This window comes from Talpa occidentalis, unplaced genomic scaffold, assembly GCF_014898055.3.
Source record: "Talpa occidentalis isolate TD23 unplaced genomic scaffold, MPIMG_talOcc4v2.1 talOcc4.4, whole genome shotgun sequence".
NCBI classification, from domain to species: Eukaryota; Metazoa; Chordata; class Mammalia; order Eulipotyphla; family Talpidae; genus Talpa; species Talpa occidentalis.
In genome coordinates, this window is record NW_023604295.1 from 49,633,782 (window position 1) to 49,661,549 (window position 27,768).

At 36.5% G+C, this 27,768-nt stretch overlaps 1 protein-coding gene across 3 annotated transcripts in view; it reads left to right on the top strand.

The window, feature by feature from the left end:
* Positions 1-27,768, top strand: part of LSAMP (limbic system associated membrane protein) — a 615,816-nt gene that overhangs the window by 312,653 nt on the left and 275,395 nt on the right. For all 3 annotated transcript variants that reach the window (XM_054700551.1, XM_054700552.1, XM_054700553.1), the window contains exon 2: positions 13,447-13,679. In XM_054700551.1, the coding sequence (XP_054556526.1) occupies positions 13,447-13,679 (233 nt within the window). The remainder of the gene's footprint in view (positions 1-13,446; positions 13,680-27,768) is intronic.

The following is a 27,768-nucleotide window of genomic DNA, read 5'->3' on the forward strand; positions in this document are numbered from 1 at the left end:
AAAGAAATGTAGAATTGAATTTACCAATATTAAGGAATAAACATACTATAGGCTAAATAACTATAGTGCAGCATGTTGTGTGGAAGATTCTAGAATGTCTACATTCAGTGCCACCCACCCCCCCACCTCCCCACCCCCCTGTCAAGCAACAAACTATCAATGAAGAAAGTCCCACTCTATTTACCTCTTTATCATCTTTCCTAGTTGTTTTTTGGGTCATGCATTTTCTCTCTCTCTTTTTTTTAAAGATTTATTTTATTTATGCATCCAAGAAATGGGGATATAGGCCAGAGGTATGGGGGGTTGAGAGATTTAACCAGAGACAGAGTGGGGAGCAGAACCAGCAGATTGACAAGTACATTACTGAGGGGAGCAGCGGGCAAGTCAGGAGAGGTCTGCTGCACCATGTGGGTTAGCTCCCTGGCCAGGGATCAAATTCATGCTGTAGTAGCTGCAGATAGCTTCATAGTTCTGTGACTTAACTGCTTGCACCACAAGGGTGACCCCCCAGTCATGTATTTTTTGAAGGAAAAATAATTGCTAATTTACAGCAAAGTATAGTGGGGAAAGAAACATTTTAAAAATTCTGTGAGATCAAATTAACTATTTCACTAGACATGAAAATAAGATTATTGTATATTACTTAGTCATAGAGCCTCAATAAAATTATAGAAATTAAGTTATGTTGCTGAAGGTGGATCCTTAAATATGAGTCTGTAGGGCAGAGGCACTGATGTGATAATAACAAAGATCATATTCACGTGCACCAGATAAGAAGAGGGCACTGGAGTATTTGAAAACATCTTATGTATTCATTATACAATATATTTCCAGAAATTCTTAGAGTTACCAGTTTTCCACTACACATTTTATTTCTTTAAAAAACTTTTTTATACACCTATTATAGTGTATCACAGAAAAGATATCATCTCTTTCAGGGAAGGAGCAATATAGAGGCAGCAGTAAATGAAAGAAAATAAGATGACTGGCTTATTAAAGACAAAAGGGTTTATCCTGCCCAACTTCTTCTTTTTCAAAACCACTAGAAATAGGGCCTCCCCGGTGGCGCAGCGGTTGAGCGCTGGGTTGCGAAGCTGCCCGCGGCCTCTGCGGTGCCGGTTCGATCCCCGGCTGCTCCCCGGCCACTGGAGGAGGGTCCCACATGGCGCGCAGACCTCTCCTGCCGCCCGCTGCTCCCCTCAGCAGTGTACTTCGGTCCTTCTGTCTGCTCTGCTCCCCGCTCTGGCTCTGGTGAATTCTCTCACCCTCCCGCGCTTCTGACTGTACCCAGTGCATGTATAAACAAAACAAACAAACCAGCAAACAAATAAATAAAGCATGCCTCTATCAAAAAAAAAAAAAAAAATTTCCTTTAAAAAAAAAAAAAAACACTAGAAATAATAGATTTGTCCATCATCGAGACTGTATTAAGAAAGAGACATCTTTGGGCCTCCCAGATGGTGCAGCGGTTGAGCGTTGGGTTGTGAAGCTGCCTGCCGCCTCTGTAGCACCTTTTCGATCCCTGGCCGCAGATGAGGGTCCCACATGGCACACAGACCTCTCCTGCTGCATCCGCTGCTCCCCTCAGCAGTGTACTTCTTCAGTCTGCCTGTTCAGCTCTCCGCTCTGGCTCTGGTGAATTCTCTCACCATCCCCTGCTTCTGACTGTACCCCAGTGCTTGTATAAATAAATAAATAAATCTTTTAAAAAAAAGAAAGAGACATCTTTAAGATTAAGAGATGGAAAGAGAAAAAAAATCTTGATATATTCATTTATCCTTTAAACAATTATTGAGGGATTTTTTGTGCCAGGTACTTTATGAAGTAATGGAGATGCTTCTCTCTTAAAGTATTGATAAGAGGCAAAAAGATGAAGAATTAAAATGCTAGAACATGGAGTGAAGTAACAAGGCAAATTGGAGAAGGGTTCACAAGGAAAAGCACATGTGGGACAGATTTTGTGTGGTAAGTAGCAGTTTGCCATATGAAAAACAAAGTTGAAAAAGAAGATAAGAGCTAGGAAGAATGAGATTGGAGTCTGAATAAAGAATAAGATTCATGGCAGAGAGGAAATGTAATTTCAAGAGATCAGGCTGGAAAGGTATGTTGAACAAATATAAGCTATGATAATCTATTTGAAGTTCCACAAGTAAAAAAGACCAAGAGGATTACATGATCAGCTTCATCCATGTTCTGTTCTGTATAAAGGATAAATGGTATCATTTATATTGGAGGCCAGGATACCAGTTGGAGCATTATGACACCAATTAGAAATGATGTTGATAACAGATGTGAAGGTATTGAACAATAGTAGTGTCGGTGAAGATGGCGAGCAGAGGTCAATCTTTGCGGGGGAGGAGTAATATGAAAATATTTAATTGCATAAATGACATGAAGGAGAAGGAAGCAAGGATAGCTCTGTAGTTACTAACTTGGATTAATATAGGGGGATTTAGAAAGAGAGAACATGAGCAAGAAGGAAAACAATGTATTTCACTTCAAAACTTGAATTTGAGGTGCCTTCAGATACTATGTAGAGCAGGTAGACATTATAAAAAACACCTCATGAAATGTATGAAAACTCTTCTATGAAGCCAGGGAAGAAGAAATATATAGCCCTGGAGAACAATACTAAAGGGTGAGTGGCAAAAGAAGGGCAATTATGAAAATTGAGAAATTGTGGGAGTTAGGAAGAGGAAAAGAAAATGAAAACCACTGGTGAATGGTGTTGAAATCTATGAAGAAATTAAGCAAGACAAATACTTAAATCCATTGGATTTGACCTTTGACTTTTAGTGGTTTACCAACATTCTTTTTTTTTTAAAGATTTATTTATTTATGTATATAAGAACCGGGGTACAGGCCACATGCGCAGGAGGGTGAGAGAATTCACCAGAGACAGAGCAGGAAACAGAACAGGCAGACTGACTGAAATACACTGCTGAGGGGAGCAGCAGATGAAACAGGAGAGGTCTGCCACGCCATGTGGGTCCCTTGTCGGCCAGCTGGGATCGAACAGGCACTGCAGAGGCTGCGGACAGCTTCACAGTGTGGCGCTCAACTTCCTGCACCACCAGGGGAGGCCCCCAACATTCTTTTAAAAGTGATCTTCACCAAACCAGATGAAGATGACTTGTCTTTTAGGAAGAGTGAACATTAATCAGTCAGCATAATATTAACTATTGATATCAACATTATGATTAATTAATACAATGTAATTAATATCAATATAATAACTCAAATCAGGTTCCTGAGCACATATGAAGATTTCAGCAAGTTTGTAGTGCCATACCACAAGGTCTTGACAATAAATAAGCTATCACTAAGTAATACTGAAGATATAGAGAACAATTATAAAACAATGCCCTAATAATCTCCACTTAGGTTTTGCTCTTTGATTTTCTCTGACTGTCTTTTCATTTAACAGCCAAATTTTGAGAGTCACTGTGAGAAAAGATGACTCCTCTGTAATACAATCTCAAAGGTAGAGTTTCCTGGTGACAAAAAGGTGAGAAAGTGGGATAAAAACTCTCTCAGGCTAAAAAGATGTGCTTTTGATCATAGGACTCTTCCTAGAACTCAGAGTGTGACCTTCACCTGGAAGCCTCTGTGATGCTCTTTATCTCATGCTGGCTGTGGCATTTCATAACTTATATGGTAGATGTAGTAGTACAAGAAGTAATGGCCTTTGACGCCTCTCCTCCCAAGTCCAGACACCAGTTTCTTGCTCTCACTTCCATTGCCCTCCCATGGTTGGTGCTTTATGTGGGTTGGGATTGTAGTTGCAGGGACCTTTCTCCAATTGAGTAGGCTGAGTTCACAAGAGCTCTCCCAGATATTTTTCATCATCAAATTTATCGGTTCTTGCCTTCATGCCCATTCTCTTGGTAACTTCTGACACTCATTTTGATCATCTCATTCTAAGTTCCATTCACATCCTGATTTTTGATCTGTTCAAGACAAGCCTTCAAGGAAGGGTTTAGATGAAAAAAAAAGTGATGGCAAAAAAGAAAAAAGTCACAAAAAATAAGCTATCACACAAGGGCAAGATCTCCGTATACCACTGTCCTTGGAAAGAAAGACATGAGGAAATAAATAATTTTGGAGATAGGAAACATAGGATGTAAGGTGGGGTGGAAAGCAAATGATAGAAAAGCAAACGTGGTAGCCAGATTGTAAGTCTATGATTGTAAGTCTTCATTTGAGAACTGTCCTTGTGATTTATAAGCATCCATCGATGATCTATTGACTTCTTTTTTATTATTTTTTAATTAATTATTTTTTACATCATTGTTCATTTTTAAACAATATTTGCTCTCCCCGCCCGCCCACCCCCCACCAGGTGTAGTCCCCATAGAATTTCCTTCACCAGTGCACCATCACCTCAGTCCCCTGTGCTCCTCCCTCCCTCCCTCTGATCCCTCTCCCTCCTCCTCCCCCGCAGGATGTCTCTGGTTTATAATTGTCTGTTTCAGTTTTGTTGTGCTTTGTATTGTTATTGTTTTTTTTTTTTTTTTACACTGATGTCTTATTTGGTTCCCATATATTCCTCCTATAAGTGAAACTATCTTACCGGTCAGGGAAAGGGACCACCAATTTTCCTTTGCCTGCAATATAGTTTCTTTATAATATGTACTCTATATATGCAGTTGCTAGTCTCCTATTTCACATTTTTATCCACAAAGTACATAGAACAAAAAAAGGCTACTTTTGTGCTGTATATTTGTCTTCCTTTCCCTCTTTTCCCTTTACCTTTACAGGTGAAGGCAAACTAGACAACAGCTCCTTTTTCTGATAGTAACCATATGACACAGCCTCATTGCTTAGTTACTTGCATACTCACTATATGTTAACTTGATTATATCATATATGCTGTATCTACTAATTGTCATGTCTTGGAGGACATAATTTGATCCAAATTATATCTAAATGCATGTAAATGATCATTCATATTATAATGTGGTTCTGCCTCAATAATAACATTTACATAATACTGTGTATGATAAGACTATAAAGTAGGGGGCTGAGTTTTCAAGTGAAACATATTGAAAATAGTCCCCTGACTTTTAGCCATGCCTCATACAACAGAATGATCAACCAAAGTGTGCTGTAATTTATCGTAAGCACTTTTATTTCTCTTAACTGCAGGAATGCGATAAGGAGTAAACCCTACATGGTACAGAGCACACTTTCTCCTCCTAGAACTTAATATACTTTAGATATTTACTTTGTAATGACTCAGAAGGTAACACAATTTTCTTTAAATATCTGTGGAATTGTTTTTAATTGCATAGTGAGTGAAATTTTAACTAGAAATCTGTGCCAGGTTTCTAAGGCAAATTTTACTTCTTCAAAGTAGAAGCAGTTTTTCCCCTTCTAAATGAGAGAGATTTTTCACAGAGGACAAGAGAGTGATAGTAATATTCAAAACCAAAACTTTATATAAAATTGTTTCTCATCCTCACACAATAGAATGAGGAGAAAAGAGAAAAAATCCATTGCTCAAAGAAAAGGAAAGTGTTTAGAATCTTGCTTCTTCAGAGAGATTATAATGCACTAAGAAACAGAGGAAGTGGGCCTTGTTCTTCCCATCTGAGGATTCATAGCATGGAAGTTGTCTCTGCCAATCAGGAGGAACTCCAGTTCTGCCAAGTAAATCTCGGCAAATCACAAAATACAGTGTGGCCCAGCTACTGTCCTCTGTTCAGGTTGCTCTGGAAAGAGAGCCATGTGTGGACACTCACCAGGACTGATCTAAACTAGTGAGGCATTTAGCTTCCTATTCATAACTGCCTTTACACAGGTATGACAATGATACTTTACAATGTTTCAAAGATAGCGTTAGAGTAGCAGTTCATACTGCTCAATTATAATCATGTTGCATCATCCTATTTTCATTCAACACTGAGGGACTTAGGCGCCAACTGCTGACCAATGGAATAATGATGCAAAAGAACTGGGGTCCATAAAAAGAAGTTTTCCAGGAGATGTCTATGAATAAGGAATAGGATTAACAACAGTATCTGGAGTTTGTAGGATTTTGAAGTTTGAAGTTTGTAGGAGTTTGTAGGATCCCATTGTTTTTAGCCCAACAATGGGATTTCTACATAATGTATGATCAGGATTTGAATTATGAAAAGGGATGGGACAAACAAATGTTTGGTTCTTCAAAACATCGCTTTAAATGCATTAGCACTGTTAATAATCACAGACTTATGAGAGAGTAGTTGTTATTCCTGTTTTTCTAAAGAAAGACAGTGAAGCACTTCAGTAATAGTGGACATATCCAGGGTCAAGCACTGCTCTGTATGTTTGAAATCAACCCACTTAAACACACAACTACCCATTGAAGTAGATGATTTTAGTCCCCACTTTAAAAATTAAGAAATCCAGAGACAAAGAAGTTAAGCAAATGTTCAAATATCACAGTGTAAATATGAGATGAATCTAGTATGGATCCTCAGCCTGAACCCACAACTATCCAATCTTGCTCCCTTTCTTTGCTAAGCAACTTGCTTAAAGCTACTAAACTACAAAAGAAGATATCTCCATTTCAATGTTAGCAAGACAATGGAGAATCTTGACTCATGGTATGATTAAGAAGGTGCTGTACTTTCTAAAGTGATGGACAATCTTGGAAATAACCTGGAATATCTGTTTTCAACTACTTATAAATGTTTCTGAGATTGACCTATCTTTATTTTTAACTGGGATAGAAATCACTTCTCTCTGGTTTCAGCATCAAATTTGAGATGACCCTACTATGCTTTTAGAATTTCTGTCATCCTGTTTTCCATTAGATTTTTATATTAATGTAGAGATGACACAGTTGATGTAACAAGACTGTCTTAAACTGACAGTGTGTTGAAACATACTCAACCCTTGGTTTTGCAGTCCTGTTCCTTCTCTACCTTTCCTTCTCCTCATCGGTGCCATCTGTATAGATATGCATTCATGATTCTTAAACTTGAAAGTACATCATATGGCTATGACAGGGAGCTCCCTAATGATATCAAGTACAGAAAGCATTTCTTAGAAGGAATTTTCATTGCTCACAGACTTTGCTGGTGTTGCCATTTACTATTGTAGATTCATTTTTGTTCATACAGGTGATGAATCATTCTAATAGGTAGTAGCTCAACCATAGAAAGAGTGGCTTATCGTATAGCACATGCCAAAAACTAATGCAAATTTAGAATTTAAGAAATGTATGACTGACCAGAGAGTCTGGGTAATGATACATATACAGTTGATGTCATTACACTCTCTGTATAAACTATGACTGTGACTTAGGAAAATCTGTATTTTTCCTTTTTAGATATCATTTGTGGATGACTATTTCCTTCTTATCTATCAGGAAAGAATACAAATAGAAGCATAAATTTTGTTTTATATTGTATGAAATGTTTCCGTATTCACCACCTCATTTGACTCCAGTGAGTAGGACTAAGAGATCAGGGCATGTATAATTAGCCTCATCTTCCTTATGAAAAAATGAAAAATAGAGCAAGACTAAATAACTTACCTAGGTTCCAATAGTAAACAGACTGAATTGAAATCAATTAACCTTCTTTGCTAACTAAACAGTAAGTCTTTTACCCTAATGCTCCATCAGCAGTATAGATTCCTGCATGATTGTGACTAGTAATTGATTCACATGAATCAGTTTCCTGTGTTTAGTACCTCTGTACTATCACTTTCCCTTACAATCTATCACTACTCTGGGTGTGTACATCTATACACATGTGCATGGGGGCACTTGCATGTGGATGTGCGCAAAGGAGCTAGGTGAGTGGAGATGACCCTACTATGTTTGTAGATGCTGTCATGATGTTAATTAGACTAAAATTCAGTATGAACCTGAAAAAAAATAAACCATCATCAAGCTAAGATCACTTTCTGGATCAAGAGGATCATAATTAAGAGAATAGACATGCACAAAAACAAGAAAATGAGGTCAAGAGATCTAAAAGCCAGAAATCAAGTGTAGACAGAAGTAGAGGTTGGAGGAAGACTGGTAGAGAGCTACAGATTCTTGCTGTAGCCAAGGCTAACAGAAGTGACTAATGGTGAGCAGAGGAGCCCCACAACTCTTATTTCTAACTTATGTTTAATTTCAGAACATGTTATTGATGTATAGATGATCCAAAATTATTAATAATTCAAAATTTCTTAAGTTTGATATTTATTTTAATGTGTTTATGTGTGTATTGTTGGGTTGCACTATACTTAAAATAAAATTAGAAAGTCAGAATTTTTCATTATATTATAGTGTATTATATTTATTATTCTATACTGTATTATATCAACCTCAGACTCAGGAAAATCTGGGGTATTTTTATGATATTTTCTTCTATGTTCTGATTAGCACTTTCCTAATTCTACCTTAATGCTTCCAAGACCAGCTATCTTTCCTCCTACAGGGAAACAATTCTGTGATAGTTTTGATGATTACTAAGGTTATGTTTGTAGACTTTAAGTTATATAGCAAACAGTATCAATAAAGTGTCAACACACTCTTGAGGATTTCATTCCCTTTCTGCACTTGAATCATCCCTACAAAAGAGGGAGAATCACAAAACTGAAAAATAAATAAAGTTTGATAAACCTTTGCATATGACTATAACATATATGGCTTTATATCTGAATAAAGGCCAATGTCCTTCAAAATTGGATTTTCTCCAACTGATTTGATTATTCCTTACCCATCTTTGTTACTCATTTTTTAATACATTTTAAAAAGCATAAAACACATGATTTCTCCAGGACTGCATTAAAGAAGCAACTAAGTTATAGTTTTCTCTTTCACCATCACAGTGTGCATGATTATACTGATGCATAATTGTGATATTAAAATAAAGCAACAAAAAGGGCATGATTCATTAACTACTAACTTTTAAACAGAGCATCACTAGGCTTCATTGCAGTGTACTGTCTTGAGCTTGACTTATAATTTAGTGACTTTGAGAGTGGCAATTAAGTGCCTATAAATGATGAAGCATATTCTTATGAAAAAAAAAAAAAAAAACACAACCACCCAGTAGTTGTTTGCCTTGTGCTTCCAGATATTTAAACCAAGACTCTATGGTCTAACTCAGGATTCTTCATCTTTGACCCTATCAGCATTTTAGATGACATATCTTTGTTTTGGGGGAATCCTGTATATTGTAAAGGTTTAGCAGCATCCCTAACCTCTATCCACTAGATGCCAGTAGCATCCATCCCACCCTCCCCAACCGGTGTGACAACTGATATGTGTCTCTCTGGATATTGTAAAATATCATCTGGAACACAAATTGCCCCACTGGAGAACCACTCATCTAATTGTTCTTTTTTTTAATTTAAGAAAAACATTTGGGCACAGCAGACCTCTCCTGTCTCGCCTGCTGCTCCCCTCAGCAGTGTATTTCAATCAATTGGCCTGTTCTGCTCCTCTGTCTCTGGTGAATCCTCTCACCCCCTGCACCTCTGGCCTGAACCCCAGTTCTTGTATGCATAAACAAATCTTAAAAAAAAAAAAAAGAAACCCTTTCCCTTACCCATCCAGTTCTGCTGCCTCTGGTCTTTATCATTAAAAAGTCTTAGGATAGATAACTAGTGACAGACAAAGTAAAATTCATTTATTTGTTATCAGTGGATAAATACTAGATTATACTCTTGAGAAGATAAAATTGGATAATTTCTAATGCTAAGTTGGTACATTATCAGCAGCCAGTGATGCTTATTAAATATGAAGAGATGTGTCTAGTGGCAGTTGAACTGATTTAATGCCTGGTAAATGTGTATCACATCTTGGATGTACTGTCAGTAAATGTTATTAAGTAATATGTTGGTGAAAACTGAACTTAGCATTTCTTTTCTGCCTCCAATTATATTCATCATTTTGGAAGCAAAATGCCCAGACTTATGGTATATGAATGGCGTTGTCAATGTAACTGTTTGTATAAGTGTGCATAATAGACTTGGTTTAAAGTATTTGCAGAGATCCAATGCTTGAGATTTTTATGGGTGTATGGATTTTTTGTGACAGTTTTATGGATTTGGATATACTGAGCAGTGAAGATAAAAATTTGTTTGCTTGCCTTTCCTGTTATAGTTTTAAACCTGATTTTAAAAAAAATCATAAATTCATAGCTAAAGTGAGTAGCCCACCTGATATTTGTTAATCATAGTAAAAGAAGACAACCCACTAAATATTTATCTCTTGTCATGTGCTTGCCCCCCTTTTTTATGGTTTCCACACATGATAGAGATTATTTAGCTTCCAGAAAAGATCTTTCTTCATAGTGGGAACACAGAACACATTTTTTCTCTCCTTCAGTTTTGTGTTGATGATGCCATAGTCAATAATTCTTTGTATCTGACAGTTTAAATTATTTCTTTAGAAATGCTAAAACAAGTATACATCTATCTGCACCACTCAGATAAATAACAAGTGTTTGAAAAGTGATATGGTAGTAATTTGTTAAATTAAATTCAGTTTATTTATTTCACAGTGCAGTGACTATCCACTATATACATGATGGGTTTATACCCATCTGTAAGTGAATTAGGGGAGGGCCATACAGATCCTTAATAAGCTTATGAAGAAAGAAGAGCGCAAATACTCATAATACAGAGTGTTGTAGGATGAGGTCATAAAAAGCAAAAAAGCAAAATGTGGGGATACTGATGGGTGATTTCCTGGAGAGGTAGCCTCTGATTATATTCCCACATCCTCTGCTGCCTGTCAGAAATGCCTTCTAAAGTAGAGGGAGGTTCTCTGCATCTTTCCTCTTCTTGGCACCAATACACACACTCTGTAGGGTTCAGTTCTTTCTAAATCCTTGGATGGTTTGCAGCATTTTGAACTTCTGGGGGACACAGTCCATTAAATCCAACAGCACATAACACAGATTTTTAAATACATCTCTTCATGCTTTTCCTCCTTCAGAAAGACTGATTTTGGAGATAAAGTCACCAGGTGTTCAATTTGAACTAGATTGTCTGGTATTGAAGTAGCATTTAGGTGGTGGTTAATTCATTGTAATCATATTATGATAGTGTAGCATGAGATTTCTCATGTGCTCTGCAGGCATGCCCAGTGCACACTTAAGCCACCTTACTTTCTAGATGTGAGCTGGTGATGCATAATGGCCAGTAAGTGCATGCTAGGAATCTGGTTGGGTCTGCATTAAACAGCATTTCCTCATTTCCAAATGATCAAGTAAGTATCCTGTGACTGCCCTATGTGAATGCTTATTTTCATTTCACAAATACAAGTTCTACAAATTGAGGCTATTAGTTAGATTTTCATGTGCACTTCTTTTTAAAAATGTTTTATTGACATATAACATTATATCAGTTTCAGGTGTACATTATAATGATTTAATATGTGTATCTATTGTGAAATGGACACCACAATAATTCCAGTTAAGACCTGCCACCATATTAGGCCTCCCTGGTGGCACAACAGTTAGCGCTGGGTTGCAAAGCTGCCCACAGCCTCTGCAGCACCAGTTCGATCCCCAGCCACTGGGTGAGGGTCCCACATGGCGCGCAGACATCTCCTGCTGCCCGCTGCTCCCCTCAGCAGTGTACTTCATCCATCTGCTTGTTCTGCTCCCCACTCTGGCTTTGGTGAATTCTCTCACCCTCCCACGCTTCTGACTATACTCAGTGCTTGTATAAATAAATAAATAAATCTTTAAAAAAAAATCTGCCACCATATATAGTTACATAATTTTTCTTCTTGTGAAAAGAACCTCTGCAACCTTTGCAAAGATCTCTCTTTGCAACTTTCAAATATGTAGTACAATATTGTGACAGTCACCATGCTGCACTTTGCCATGCTGCACTTTACATCCAATAACTATTTACTTTATTATTTTGCCACCAGAGAGTTGTTCATTTTGACCCCCTTCACCCTTTTCATCCATTCTCTACTTCTCACAACCATTATTTTCTTATCCATAACTGTGAACTTGGTTCTTTTTTTCTTTTTTTCTCTTCACATTCCACATATAAGTGAGACCATCTAGCATTTATATGTTCCTGCCTGACTTCTTTCACTTAGTATAATACCCTTAAGGTCCATTTATGATGTCCCAAATGAGGAGATTTCCATTTTTGTTATGACTAAAAAGTACTCCATTATATGCATGCACCATAATTCCTTTATCCGTTCATTCATCCATTGCTGGCCACCTAGGTTGTTTTCTGAACTTAGTTATTATAAATATGAGATATGACTTGGTCTCTATCTCTAGGCTGGCCAGCTCGTGGGTAGGCTATGCTGCGATTTCCTGTTTGTTTATGGGTATGGAATTTCTATGCCTATCTATTTTGACCTGAAAGAAAACCTGCATTTGACTCAGTTTGAAAAATACAGGGAAACATGGTGTTATAATTGTTCTGCTGTCATGCTCCTGGCTCCTTCTGTCCAGCCCTCATGCCCCAGGGTGCTGAGCAGCTGGCTTTACAGCTGTGAAGAGGGTCCAGGACAATCTCCCTGTGGGGCAGACATAAATCTTGCCAAAAGAGAAAAAAAGAGAAGTTTTGAGTTTTTTTTTTTGCTTTATTTTTCCATTTTCAGATTCTTGCTAGAATTGTAGGGAAAAACTGTAATTACTATGTTTTTATTCCTTCTCCACTAATTTATGTTCTTTGTCCCTCTTTCAAGTTTCAGAATGAGACACTTTTGCATTTTTAAAATAATAATCATTCCAATAAACCTTTTTTCCTTCACCTTCCTTAGAATGGGAACTATAAAATTGGTTTCTTTTTCTCCCATGAAAGATTGAATCCAATAAAATGTGCCAGAAATGCTGTAGCACTCCCCACCAACAGATAGTTGGCTGCCCTTAGCAGCTGGATCAGGGCACTTTGGCAAGATGATGCTAGCTTCCATCTCCTTGATACAGCACCTGTCCTCTTATTCTTGGACCTGCTCACACAGTCCTCACTCCGGGATTAGAAGGGAATTCCAAAATCTACCCTAATTCCTATAGTAATGGTGTATAACTTGAATCTACCATCACATATGACGTTAGCACATACTTAGGAAAGAGTAAATACAGTTCAAAATTAGGCAAATGTGCCACATTATTAATTGTCTAATTCCCAAAGTTACATAAGTGGAATTCTTTGTAAATGACCTTTTTCCAGACAAGAAGATAATCCAGTTCAATACTCATTGAACTTTATGTGCCTGCATTATTCATACTGATTCTTTATTGCCAAACTGAGTCTAATATAGAGGAATCCATCCATTGGATTAGAATCCATCCATTGGTAATTAGATCTTAAAGGAGAAATAGTGACAATATTGGGGGTTCCAAGAGATGGCAAGGTTCATCCTGCATATAATTATTTTTTCTGAGTTGGAGTTGTTATGTACCATTGTGTGGAGATAAATGCAAATACAGGTATGGCTGATGATCTAATGTCATTATTCTGCTCTGCCAGATGTGTAGTAGAAGACAAGAACTCGAAGGTGGCCTGGTTGAACCGTTCTGGCATCATTTTTGCGGGGCATGACAAGTGGTCTCTGGACCCCCGGGTTGAGCTGGAGAAACGCCATTCTCTGGAATACAGCCTCCGAATCCAGAAGGTGGATGTCTATGATGAGGGTTCTTACACTTGTTCGGTGCAGACCCAGCATGAGCCCAAGACCTCCCAAGTTTACTTGATCGTGCAAGGTAAGAAATGGGTGGGTAAAGGGAAAAGGAAAGAATAGGTAGGGAAAATCAGAGGATATACAAAATACTTGCATAATCCTTTTGGGGTAAAATACTTCCTAATGCATTATTGCACTTAGGTATCATTTTGTACTTTAAAATGACAGGCTTAAAGTGAGAGGACTAAAAAGAATATGGAGAGAACAATCCTGCCACTATTGATGACTACCCTTAATAAGAAGGTTTTCTTTCAATCCCAAATGCAAATATATACAACAAAGTCCACAGCTATTGGGATAAGTTGAAACAGGGATGCAAGAACACACAGAATGCTTAGAACCATGTAAATTCCACTTCATCAATGTGTTAGGTATTGGATGCTTTGCTGAAGGCTTGATTTTTATCTGTCTTCAGTGTGAAGACTATCACTAATTATCTGTTTTTATGGTAGTAAATGTTTGGAAAAATTAAAATTTCCAGAGGTCTTGACATCTTCTCAGCTAGCCATATTTCTTTGTATCTCCATTTAATAGCAAGTTATTTGTGAACAAATCTAGTGACAAGGATCTGCAAAATCATTGGGGACAATCTGCTTCTAGATTGGGGTTTCCAAGGGCACATCTGAGTCATGGTTTTACAGAATGAAAAACCTAAATGGCATACACATGCCCCCAAACTATTGCTCTCTTGGGTCTCTTTCCCCATAATTGCAGAATGAGAACAAAGCTGATCAGCTGCACAATTTTATTGCAAGTGAAGTCAAACCACCAGCAGTTTCAATCCATCTATCAGGAAAGATCTAAGTACTAACAAATATTAAGGCTGTTTTCATGTATTCTTGATTTACGATTTTATGTAAATTTAATGCAAATCAGGCATGGCCCTAGGGCTTCTGTCAAGATTCCAAGGCAGTCAGTGGTGTGGCAAAGTTTGACTGTAGCTTCTATTAATGTGTTAGGGAATTGATTATTGCAGCATTTAAATTATTGCTCTCCCAACTCCTCTGATTAATAGATTGAAACTGGAGTAAAATACATCAGAGGAGCCTGGTGCAGGGGTGGTATAGTCATGTGACCTCTATCTTGGTCCATTTGCAATGGCTGACAGCTTCATTTTATGGCCTGTAAAAGGCATGTCTACTGACTTGCAAAGTTTGCATCATTGTCAAAGTGTAGAGTATTTTCCTTATAGATTACAAAAGAGTATTGAGACACCAGGACTTGGATTACAGGTAGCCCATTTAAATGTGTAAACATAATGAAAAGTGTGTAAATATGTAAATTGGTTAACTTATCAATTCCAACAAAACTCATACAATTACATACAATTTCATGCACACACATGCATGCACACATACATATCCCTCAGAACATAAAAAGCTCTACCTCATTTGTTGGCAAAAGGAGGGAAGATAACTTGTTTTCTTAAGACCCCTTGGAAAATATTTTATCTAATAAGCAATTCCACTTAGTATTATGAAAACTCTTTACAAATTTAGTACCTTTGCACCCTTTAGTGTCCTAGGAGATCACAAGTAGGAAATATGTATTGTACTATAATGAGAAAAACTGGGCAATCTGAGTATATCATTTCTTGGTACCTCAATGAAGAAACAGATATTCGTTAAATTTAGATTACTTGCTCAGGGTCACACAGAGTTGTCAGGGAGTAGTTTGGAGCCAAGTCGACTAGAATTCAAATTTGAAGTACTATCTAAAGATTGGAAAATTGTTGTATGACTTTAAGAACTGCCAGATTTATTTTTTTAAAGATTTATTTATTCGTGCATACAAGAGCTGGGGTACAGGCTAGAGATGCAGGGGATGAGAGGAGTCACCAGAGACAGAGTGGGGACCAGAATAGGCAGACTGACTAAAATACACTGCTGAGGGGAGCAGCGGGTGAGACAGGAAAGGTCTGCCTCACCATGTGGGTTTCTCCCTGGCTGGCCAGGGATCGAACTCGTGCTGCAGAGGCTGCAAATTGCTTCATAGTGTGCTGCTTAACCCTTTGAGCCACCAGGGAGGCCCAACTGCCAGATTAATATGTAGGTCTGAGCACTAAGCCACAAATAAGCAAAGCCCCTCCCCTTTTTCTTATTCATTTGTGTACTTTTTTTGGCTATAAACATGACCAACCTGAAAGGATCAGAGAACCTGGAGAGAGCAGGTTCTGCTCTCTCTGCACTGTCTGCACCTCTGTGCCACATGAGTGCAAGTGAAATTAACTTGAACTTTATTTAATATTGAGTTACTAAGCAGAAGTTAATATTAAGGGATGAAGAAGAACCTACTGTCATGAACTATTTATTCATTGTCTCATTTGATTCTAATAATAATATTATTAAGTAGGTGTTAATAGCTTTATTATAAATATGCAAAAACTTAAAGTTCAGAGACAAAAAGGAACATGCACAAGGCTCACTGTTTGGCTCAGAAATCAGACATAACTGTCTGAATAAAGATATTATTATATTTTCTTCTTTAAAATGTCGCTTTGAAAGAGATAAGAGAAACAAAACCTGTTCTGTTAGGGAGATGAAGCCCAAGATTGAGCCCAAGACAAAAAGGAGGGTTTAAAAAAATAAATATACACCTGTACATATGCATCTAATATACATGGCTGAACCACTTCCTCTTAAAACATTCAACTTTGTAATAATGTCAGGGTTTCTATCCCCTCATGCTGTTTGTTCACACAATTTCCTATTGTACGTCTCAAATCTGTATTTTTAACGCATCACAGATTTTGCAGACTTCTAGGTATGGATTGCATTCTTCCTTCCTCCAGCCCCACAATACCATCCTTCAGGATATTTTTTGAGCTTTACTAATTTTACTTGCTCACTTATTTTGGTTTTTGGAACTTCAACTTAAACTGTCATTAAATCAATATTTTATTCCTGTTCCTTCACAACGGAGAGGATATCCTTAGTTAAATGATCCTATCACTAAGAAATAGCAGTTAAGAAGGTGGACATTGCAGTCACCCTCCCTGAGTCCTTTTTGCTAGTTGAATTCTGTGGTAAACCACTTTTTCTTCTAAGGTTTAGAGCTCTTATATTTAAAATAGAAAGAAAATTAAATTTTAAATTCCCCTAAATTTATTAAGGATTATGTTAGATAATCTATGTAAATCACAAGCCTGATATCTAGAGATTTTGTACTTTGATGATGATGATGATGATAATGATAAAGATGAAGAAGAACACAAGCATCAGGTGCTGCTCCAGTATCCTCATAAGACTCACCTTTGTCCTGGGGTGCAGCTCAGAGTCTTATTACCTAACAGCGACCTCAGTTTCCCTCAGCCAATTAAAGAAAACTGTTTGAGGAAAAGAAAAGCAATTTAATTTGTTGACAAATGAGGAGGGCAGCAGACTCATGTCTGAAAGACAACCATACTGCTCTTTGGCAGAGTGCAGGAGTATTTATACAAAGGAAAAAAAGTGGGGGATATAGGCTAGGGTCTGCAAAAGGGAGAGGGAATGGGTCAGCAGAGACAGGTGGGCACCTGCTTTTCTTCAATAGCTGATGTTAAACTCCCTCTGGCTTGAAATGCAGGAGGACTTGTTAATGCTCATCTGAGAAGGCAGGCCACAAAGACAAACCTGTCAAACAAGGGGAAATTGCAGGAAATAGGGGAAAGACAAACTTGCTAAACTTGTTAATGCTTATCAAAGAGACCAGTCATTTGTAACTGCATCAGTCTAACTGCTGTTTCCACTCATTGCCTTTACCTTATGGCAGACTCTGCTAGCTTTTATTTGGGGATCTTCCAGCCCATATTTGTTAGCTGTCCTCTTCCTTAGCATCCAGTCTTTAGCTTTACTTCTTTAGGTTTCTAAAGTGTTTCTAAGACTAGCATCACCATTAAGTTCTCAGCTACATTTATTAAGGATATTTGAGGAGAAAACACAACATGCAACAGTGACACAGCAAGAGTCATTAAGTTCAATATAGGTGGGACCTCCCCAGAATTTCTGATTAAGTAGTTGTAGGGCAGGGACTGAGAATTTGCAGTTCTGTTTTGTAACAGTTTTGTTTTGCTGCTAGTGTGAGGCACACACTATGAGAACCCCTGCTTTAAAAGATTGTGTACCTTAAGACTGTGTGAGGGGGCCTCCCTTGTGGCTCAGCGGTTGAGTGCTGGGTTGCGAAGCTGCCCGCAGCCACTGCAGCACCGGTTCAATCCCCGGCCGCTCCCCGGCCACCGGAGGAGGGTCCCACATGGCCCGCAGACCTCTCCTGCTGCCCACTGCCCCCCTCAGCAGTGTACTTCGGTTCTTCTGCCTGCTCTGCTCCCTTCTCTGGCTCTGGTAAATTCTCTCACCCTCCCGCGCTTCTGACTGTACCCAGTGCATGTATAATTAAATAAATAAATCTTTAAAAAAAAAAAAAAAAAAAAAGACTGTATGAGGAAGTAGTTCTGCTAAATTCTTTTCAATTTCAGATTGTGCTACACCGCCTAGATATCTCTAATTCTACTCTTCCTTTTGATATTCATTTTCTTACATTGAGTTCATTTTTGTTGGTTTCTCACCTCAGATGTAGTCCCCACAAGTACATCACCTGTGAATCGTCACCATATTTTCATGTGACCTAGTGCAGTAGAAAGAAAATCTCTCTTCCCAAACTGATCACTTTTAGGTATCAATACTTTTAGGAAGGAAATGGTTGAGACTTCATAAATACTCTAGAGCTAAAAATCTCAACTTTACAGATTTTTAGATATTTGTATCACCTTCATATTTTTCACGCATGCCATTTCTCCTGGAAACTTTTTACTTTTATATAAAAATCTTCCAACCGTGTTAGTGATGTTTCAAAATCTCCATATTTTCATCTTTATTTTGGTGATTATTTTTCAAAACGGAATTGTTTATCAGTTCATGAAGGGTTGTTACATACAAAACATCCTGTGTTAAAATAAACATACTGCACGTGTCTTGAACTTTAACTGTGTTTGAATGCTCTCTCCCCACACCTTCCTTTTGAGGTCTACAGGCAACTGTGAATAAAGATCAGTAATGACCTTTGGTATCATGAGGAAGTAATTCTGCTAAATTCCTTTCCATTTCAGATTGTGCTATGCCCCCTAGATATCTCTAATACTGTTCTTTCTTATGATATTCATTTTCTTACATTGTAGTTCATTTTTGTTGGTTTCTTGCCTCAGATGTAGTCCCCATAGTTTTCCCCCAGCATATCACCCGTGAAACTCCACCATGATTACTGTTGTTAAATGTTGCATCTATGGAAGTCAAGGCTATTCATATGAACACATACGTTTGAAATACTTAATAATCTATGGTGGGACCCCATTTCTAACGCCAGGTATTTTAGTTCCTTGCCACCTCCATTAAATATTCTAAGATAAAAGGTTAAGAAAACATCATCCCTCACACTCTGGCATCCTTTTCATTTAAAATGCCCATCCTTTTCCAAAGGTTACGCTCCTATGATCTGCCCATTTGGGTCATGCTGCAGATGGAGGGACTTGTGTTAGGCAGTTTCCCTTTACATCATCCTTGCAAAACCAGTAACAAAGTCAACATTTTGGTTGATTATACTTGTCAAAGTGCAGATTCCTGGGAACCACTCCCAGAACAATTGAATCAGTGTCCCCAGGGATGTGGCCAAAATTTGCAAGTACATTGTGCTCTGCAGGTGATTCAGAAACATGAAAAACCAAGAACTACTATTCTCTGGATATAAGCAATCAATGAGAGGGATTTACTGCTGCCTGCATGCTCATTTTCCTGTATAGCACTGCATCAAATTATTTCTAAAACTCGAATATAGCTTTGTAATAGAAAAGTAAAAAATAACATAAACCTGTGTACTCATCAAAAACAAAGATTAAGCTCATGCTATTGAGCCCTGAGAATAGTAGCTCCAAAAAACTAGGGTTTATTTTCTTTCATGTAGCATTAGATTTTCCATGTATATATGAAAATGATCTTATTTGTGTATATGTTTGGAAAGACATCTAGATAGAATGATATTTTAGAAAATGCAACTCTCATTTTTTTTAAAGATTTATTTATTTATGCATACAAGAGCTGGGGCACAGGCCAGAGATGCAGGGGGGTGAGAGGATTCGCCAGAGACAGAGTGGGGAACAGAACAGGCAGGCTGACTGAAATACACTGCTGAGGGGAGCTGCGGGCGAGTCAGGAGAGGCCTGCTGCATCATGTGGGTTGCTCCCTGGCTGGCCGGGGATCAAACTCATGCTGCAGAGGCTGTGGACTGCCCCATAGTGTGGTGTTTAACCTCTTGCACCACCAGGGAGGCCCCCTGCAACTCTCATTTTTAAATATGTCATTCACTATCCATTACAACATTTACCTTATTTTTAATTTATTTACCACATGATTCTAGTATCAATAGTAGGTTGGTAGTTTCCATGTTGAGTCTTTTGCTCTCCTTTTACTCTGTTCTAATTTGGTTAGCATTGTTTTGGAAACGACCTAAGCAAATCTTTAAATGTCACTATAATATTATACAGAATCCCAGAATATTTTTTTTTACTCTAAAATCACATACATGATAGTAAGAAGGTCTTCATTGCTTACAAGGAAATGTATTGGATAATTGATTTAACTAAACCAATATAATTATAGAAAACATGACAGTGAGGCTCCTTATAAGAGCAAACATGTTTTGTCTTTCTTTTCAAATCCATACACTTAACAAGTCATGTTTCTTGTATCTCTCATTAGTCCTAGAATGTCCATACTCATTTAGAATTGTAATGTCTATAGATGTCTTTTAATTTTTTTTGTAATTGAAAACTCAGATATTAAAAAACACAAATTTAATTTTTTCATGAATATTAGTCTAGATTTTATTATTTCTAGGATTTAAATTCATAGCAGTGTTTTACAATCTTATCAAACATTCCTAATTCTGAGTAAAATCTGTTATCCCGAATGTAGCGGGTATTTTTTATCCTTCTTAATCTCTTTCCTCTATACTACTTTCATTACTTCCTTTGTTCTTTCCCACCCATCCTTCTTCCCCTTACTTAATTAACATCATGTTACATTGATTATATTTTAAAGACTTGACATTGCATACAAAATTAAACTAAGCCTGGAACTCTTTACATTTTTTAAATGTTCTACTAAAAAATTGAAATTTGATTTGGTTAGATTTGATCTGAGAATTAATTCTGTTGATTATTGAGAATCTTAATGATGAACTGGAATTCTTATTTGGATTTTACATGCTGAAGTCTCTAATTTTCCTACTCTTCAGCTTAATTTTTCAGACAATAACGTTTTGATTGGCTGTTAATAGATCATTTTCAGACTTTAAAGACATCACTCTCCACATCAGCAACCAGACAGCTTATATGATGAGAAGAAGTGAAATGTTGGGGCTGAAACATTTGGAAATATTACCTCATGCAGTTTTAATTTTAATTTAAATATCTTCCCACTGTAGGAAGGACTTTAGGTTTTATCTAAATCAAGCCCTTCTGCCCATAATTATTTACTATCCCCAAATGCTCTCTATGTATCTTCAATCTGCTTCTTATTTATTAAAATAAATCTGCTATTTACTTCCACATACTTTCTACTGTAACCTGCATTTGTCATTACTGAAGCTGAAAAAACTAAGGAAGAGAGATAAAAAGTCATTTTACTAACCAGTAAAAAATCCAAACACTGTGAGAAGAAGGAAATTACATGAGGACAGAGAGACAAATGAATGTTCAACTCTATTTAAATTTTGAATCATGGCACCAATAAAGATTTTAACACCTTATGGTAACTAGGAAGAATTTGGGGGTGAGTATTTATTCCACATTGAATCTACAACTGCCAGATGGTGTCACTACCTCCAGTCTCTGCCACAAGTTATGTTAACTTCTGTTGGGAATGAAGGAAATTTCCCCCTATCCCTCTCAATTCTTCGTGGGCTTTTCTATCAAATTACTATCAGATAGATTATAGGGGAAAAGAGCGCATTTAATTACAGATATATGGAGAATCTGAATGGAGGTAGGTTCTAAAGTCAATGGAGCAAAGTGAATCCCATAGGGACAGGGGCCTGGGCTTCAGAGAGAGAGAGAGAGAGAGAGAAGAGAGAGAGAGAGAGAGAGAGAGAGAGAGAGAGAGAGAGAGAGGAGGACCCACAAGCAAGGAGAAGTGACTGACATGCTGAAGCCCAGGTGCATCTTTGCACTGCCTTGTAGATAGTTTTCTCTGTTAGAAAGATTATTTCTGCTAAAAATCCTAATTCTGGGTAATACCCTGAATTTTCATTCTTATAGGTAGTTAAGAGAATGGTAACAAATGGAGCCTGCAGGGCCTCCACTGACCTCAGCTCTAAACGGTCCACATGTTAAATTATGGGAAAATAATGGGTAACAGTAATTATTTCAGGTATAATGCAAGGATAGCAACAATAATTATTATTATTTAATATTATTCTTTAGGTTCTAGTCAATGGAACAAGAATATAAAATGAAAATATTTAATTGTGAAAGGAAGAAAACGAGTAATAATATTCCCAACTGAAATGATTACTAACTAAAATAAATGTCATAAATTAATGATTAAAACATTAGTCCCAATAAAGTTTGGATAATTGTTCAGATAAATAGAAGAAATATATACAATCAATAGTTTTTACTTTTGATTATAATAAACACTTATAAATGTATACTCTATAATGATCATTCACAAAGCATCTAAAATATAAAAATATTTAAGAGTAAATTAAATATGCAATGGAAAACAAGGAGAGAACTTACATGCAAAAATTGGCATCACTTTACCTGGGAAAATAAAAGAAATGGCTTCGGGTGTTTAATTTTTTATTGTTTTTTTTTTTTTTTTTTTAGTGAAAGGGAAATAATTATTGAGTGGCAACACAAATAATATAAAGATGACAATTTTCTCTGAGGTAAATAGAATTTTCTTTTGTATCTAAAATTAACCTTGAAGGTTTTTTAATTGAAATTATTCCAAATATATCAAATTATTGGCATAAATAGCCAGTAAAGTATTTTATTGTTTCATTGGAATGTGAAGACATTTACTGCTGGAGACTAAGTTATTTTGTAAAGTTAACACAATCAAAAGATTTATGTAAGTACAAAAAATGAAAAGTTTAGAGAGTCACCAATAAATATGTATCTCAACAGAGTGAGACTTTCTTAGCATAAAACCAATTAAGAAAGCATAAAGAAGAAATGAATTTGTCTTCAGAGATATCAATTTATAAAATGAATGAAAATTATAGTGACTTAAAAACAAAATGTATAACATAAATCTTTAATGTTGTTGATATAGGAATAGATTTCAAAAGATCAATAAAGAAAAAGCAGTATAGAAATATGACTAAAATTTGTTAAAGCAGCATAAATTGGTTTTTGTTAAACTCATATACCTGGGAAAGGGTTAACGAAATGTAGCTAGCTAGAATTGACAAGTCAATGGGAAAACTGACACTTATAAATCTCCCTGTTGAGAGTGTAAATTACTGGAAACTTTGCTAGGGTAATGTAGGGAGGTCTATTAAAATTTAAAAATATATTTGTATCATTTGACCCAATAATTCCACTTCATAAATGTGTAGGAAAAAATCTTCTGAACTGCAAACACAGATTTTTATATAAAGTGTTCAACAAAGAATTATCTTTAAAGAAAATAATGGAAAACATCCTAAATATTCAAAATAAGTACTCGAATTTAGATCAGGTTCATTTCATAAGAAGAAATACTATTATATAGACTCCCTTTTCCCTGTATTTAGAAATGTCTTCCTTTCAGCAATGTTGGGATGTAGAAACTACACCTGATGCAAAAGCTGAAATAAAATCCATGTACCTTTGAAATGAGATCCAGGTCTTGAAATTCCAATGCTCCTGGCCCAGACTCAGAATTATTAATAGACATAGTTGGTACAAGAAACTTAGGACCTGAAAGTATCTGTTCAAGGTAACTGGTAGCACCTCTAGCAGTGAGTTGTATCATTCATGTTCCATGTAAGTCTGGACCTAGGGCCATGATGGCGGTGGTGAAAGCTATGGCATCTCATGTTCTGATGGCCCAGCAGACACGCCTCCTTTATAGTTTTTGGCATGATTCTGGTTTTGCAGGCCTCCCAGTGATGTTGTGTGTTGAATAAGTTCCTTTTCTGAACAAGACAGCTAGAGATGGTTTTTGTTTCTTTCAAATAAAAACTAAGTGGTATTTACTATCATATTTTATCAATATGCCATTATGTGTTTAAAATATTTGCAATGTATGGCTAAGTGAAGTGGCAGATTATAAAACTGTAAGCTCACTTTTGTAAACTATAATGAATATAAACTTACATGCACTCATGTATCCATTGGGAGAAAAGGATAGATGGAATCTAAAGTGTAGTTTTTACAATATTTTTTTAATGTTATTTGTATAGGTAAAATTTAATTTCTTTAGTTTTCAAGTGTGTGTGTGTTTTATCTAGAGAATTGCTTAAAAATTGTTAAAATAATAAATTTGTTATTACTAAAATGACAGACTTCAAAAGAGTTTTCAGACAGCACAATTTCTCTTTGGAAATTTATACCTCTACTTTCCTTTTATTTTTTTTTTTCCTTCTTCAACCCTTCATCATTTCCTCAATAAAAGCTCATAAAATCATTTCTTCTAAAATAATGCCTTAATTTCTTATGCTTTGCAAAGACATTGCTCTCAAAGAGGTATTATGAAGATAATGCTACACACACACACACAAAGATTTTGGGGAGAACAAAAAGATTTTATGTTAACAGGACCTTGTCAATCTCCACAAATAATAAAAAAGAAATTAGAATAAGCAATTACCTGCATAAAATATAAAGTCTCACACTGATTTCAAAACACAAACAAAATTAACTAAACAAACAAACAAAAAAGAACTTTTATCTAGATTTCTTGGATTCTGCTTTAACCACATATTAGCTTCATGTTCCTGCCTACTCACACAGGAACCCATAGTTTATTTCAGTGTCCCCTAAATTTCAGTCTATGTGATTTTATCTTGTTTGGAACTTTCTAGTCCCTTGCCTGAGTAACTTTTTTCCCTTCATCTAAAGGTTGCTAGGAAATGGACAATCATAACACTTCATTGAGGACTTACAAAGCCCTGCTAACCTCAGTTCAGTCTGATTTTCAACTAATTTGCAAAAATCAGCTTTTCTTAATTTTGCTTTTGCAACCTCTCACTGCCCCTCTCTTTTTTAAGGGAGTCTTTGCATGGCTCTCCATTCAGGTACACTACTAGTGAGTCTCTTTCTCCCGGTATCTTTTTCCTTTTGTTTTCCTGAACTAATGACCCAGTGTTCTTTCCTTCAGAGTATGTCACTTAAAATCCTTTAGTTGCGTGGTCTTCATATTTTGTGTTTTATCAGAGCTGCTTTGGCTTCTTCCTTTTCCACTTTTGTCTATCAATAACCTCAGCTTTAATGTCATCTATGTAGTTTGATCCATGTCTCTATTGCCAAGCTTGACATTTCTGGGGAGAGGATTGGGGGTGCGGGGAGAACCCTGGGCAAAAATACCTTATAAGCATTTTTCTCTATCTGCAAGCTACTTCATGTTTATTGTAGTTAAGTCAAAATTAATCTTTACCTTCAATGCATTTCATTCTTTTCCTTCTGATTTTCTTATTTCTGAAAAAAAGGTGCATTTGATCTCCTTGAAAGCAGAGTTATTTTTAATGCCTTCTTCCCCACCTTGCTTTTCCATTTAATCTGTGACACATTTTTTGTGCATCATTCTTTCTTATATTCTCTAATTGAGGCCCTTGTTACCTTTTTCCCTTATTTTTTTTCAAGAAAAGTGGTATCTCTGCTCCTACTTTTCTATAGTATAAACATTTCTGAATATCACTTCTAGAAATATAAATCTAATATCAACAGTCCTTTTTTCCCCCAAAACTTCCAATTTCTCACAACTTTAAATGGAAAAGTTTAACCCTGATGTCCCCCCAAAATCATATGATTCCAAATTGCTCTTTATGTGGGTAATCTATATTCTGGATAATCAAAGGTATCTGTTGAGTTGGTAAATGCTGAGCAAGAAATTTAATAGCACACATGAGGAGGCTGAAAAGGTACAGAGTCAAATATGTTATTGTTTTTGTTTTGTGTTGGGTTTTCATGGAGTCTTGAGGATTCCAACTGAAAAAGGACATTAACTGATTTTTTATTTACTTTTTTTTTAATTTTTATATTCCCCATACAATTGCAACCCCAATTTTGACCCCAATCCTTCCCTCCCCCCCCAAAGAGTGTCTCTGGTTCATAGTTGTTTGTTGATTTTGATTTTTTTTCTTTCTTATAGTTATTCTTTTTCCTGGTCCATATTTAGGTTTTCTAGATTCCTGTTATGAGTGAGACCATCCGGTATTTTTCTTTTTCTTTCTGGCTTATTTCGCTGAGCATGATCCCTTCCAGCGCCATCCATGTTGCTGCAAATTGCATGTGTTTATCTTTTTTGAATGCTGAGTAATATTCCATGGTGTATATGTACCACATCTTCTTGATCCAGTCATCTATTTTTGGGCATTTGGGTTGTTTCCAAAGCTTAGTTATTGTAAATTGCGCTGCTATAAACATAGGGGTGCAGGTGCTCTTTGGAATTGATGTTTCTGTGTCCTTTGGGTAAATACCTAGGAGTGGAATTGCTGGATCATATGGAAGCTCTATCTTTAGTAGGTTAGTAGGGGGACATCAGCTTTCCATACTGGTTGGACCAGTTTGCACTCCCACCAGCAGTGCAGGAGAGTGCCTTTCTCTCCACATCCTCGCCAACATTTGTTGTTGCTAGTAAAGGACCTATACAAAGAAAACTATAAAACATTGTTAAAAGAAATAGAAATAGACACAAAGAAATGGAAAGACATCCCCTGCTTGTGGATCAGAAGAATTAACATTGTCAAAATGGCCATCCTACCAAAAACAATTTACAGATTCAATGCTATTCCAATTAAAATTTCAATGTCATTCTTCAAAGAAACAGAAAAAATATTGATGAAATTCATATGGCGCCACCAAAAACCCTGAATAGCCAAAACCTTCCTGAAAAAAAAAAAGAAGGGAATGGAGGCATCACTCCCAGATTTCAAACTGAATATTTTAAGTAAGGGAGAAACATGTTACCACTGAGAATTAAAAAAAAAACAAAAACCACATTGCATGCTGTATGTAGAATGGTTTATCATGACTTAATTTGATCTTACTATGTGCAAGCAAGCACTTTAATATTAAAAGTATTTTATCTCCTCTGAATACATATCACATTCTACCTTACAGCATGACTATTTAAATGCACCTCTTATCTCCTCTACTCCTGTAAGCTCTAAGTATGCACAGACTGTACCTTGTTTCTCTTTGAAACCACAAGGAACTTCAAAAAATAGAAGCCTCAGAAAGTACTTGGTAATGGATTAATGGTTTAATGTTGTAAGGGCCACATCCAGATTTGCAGAAAGGTAACATCCAAGTTGAGCATAAGGGGACTCATATAAGGAATGTTGAGACAGATGATGAAAATTTAATCATTACTCATTGTCATCTTTCCATTACCCTGCTTTTGTATGGAAGGAACATGTCTTTGTACTTATACACACCCCTTTCCCTTTATCTTTCAAATAATAGAAAATCTCAACTTTTTATAAAAGTGTAATAAATATCACCTAATATTTACTGAATACTTAAAGTTTTCCAAAGAACAATATCAGTTTTCACTTCTAATGTTTGTTACAATGAAAAGATATTAAATCTGAAAGGAAACTTATTATTTTCTCCCAAATATCCATTCAGAAAAACTGTATCAGTCTGATGAGTTAACAAAAAGGAAAACATTTGAGGTACTTCCAAGGCAAAAGAAGAGGGGTGGTTATAACTTTCTTAAATGCTGATTGGTGGCTAAGCAGATAATGATTTATGACACATTTTAAATTACTCTTCTGGATGGAATGGTTTATGGAGGGGCAAATAAGATTGTTCTTTAATATCCTGAAGTATCTGAAAACCTATGCAACTTTCATTGATCTGCTCTCTGCTGGATAATGATCCTATTTAAAATCAATGAGATATTTACTTCTCTCAGAATGCTTCTAT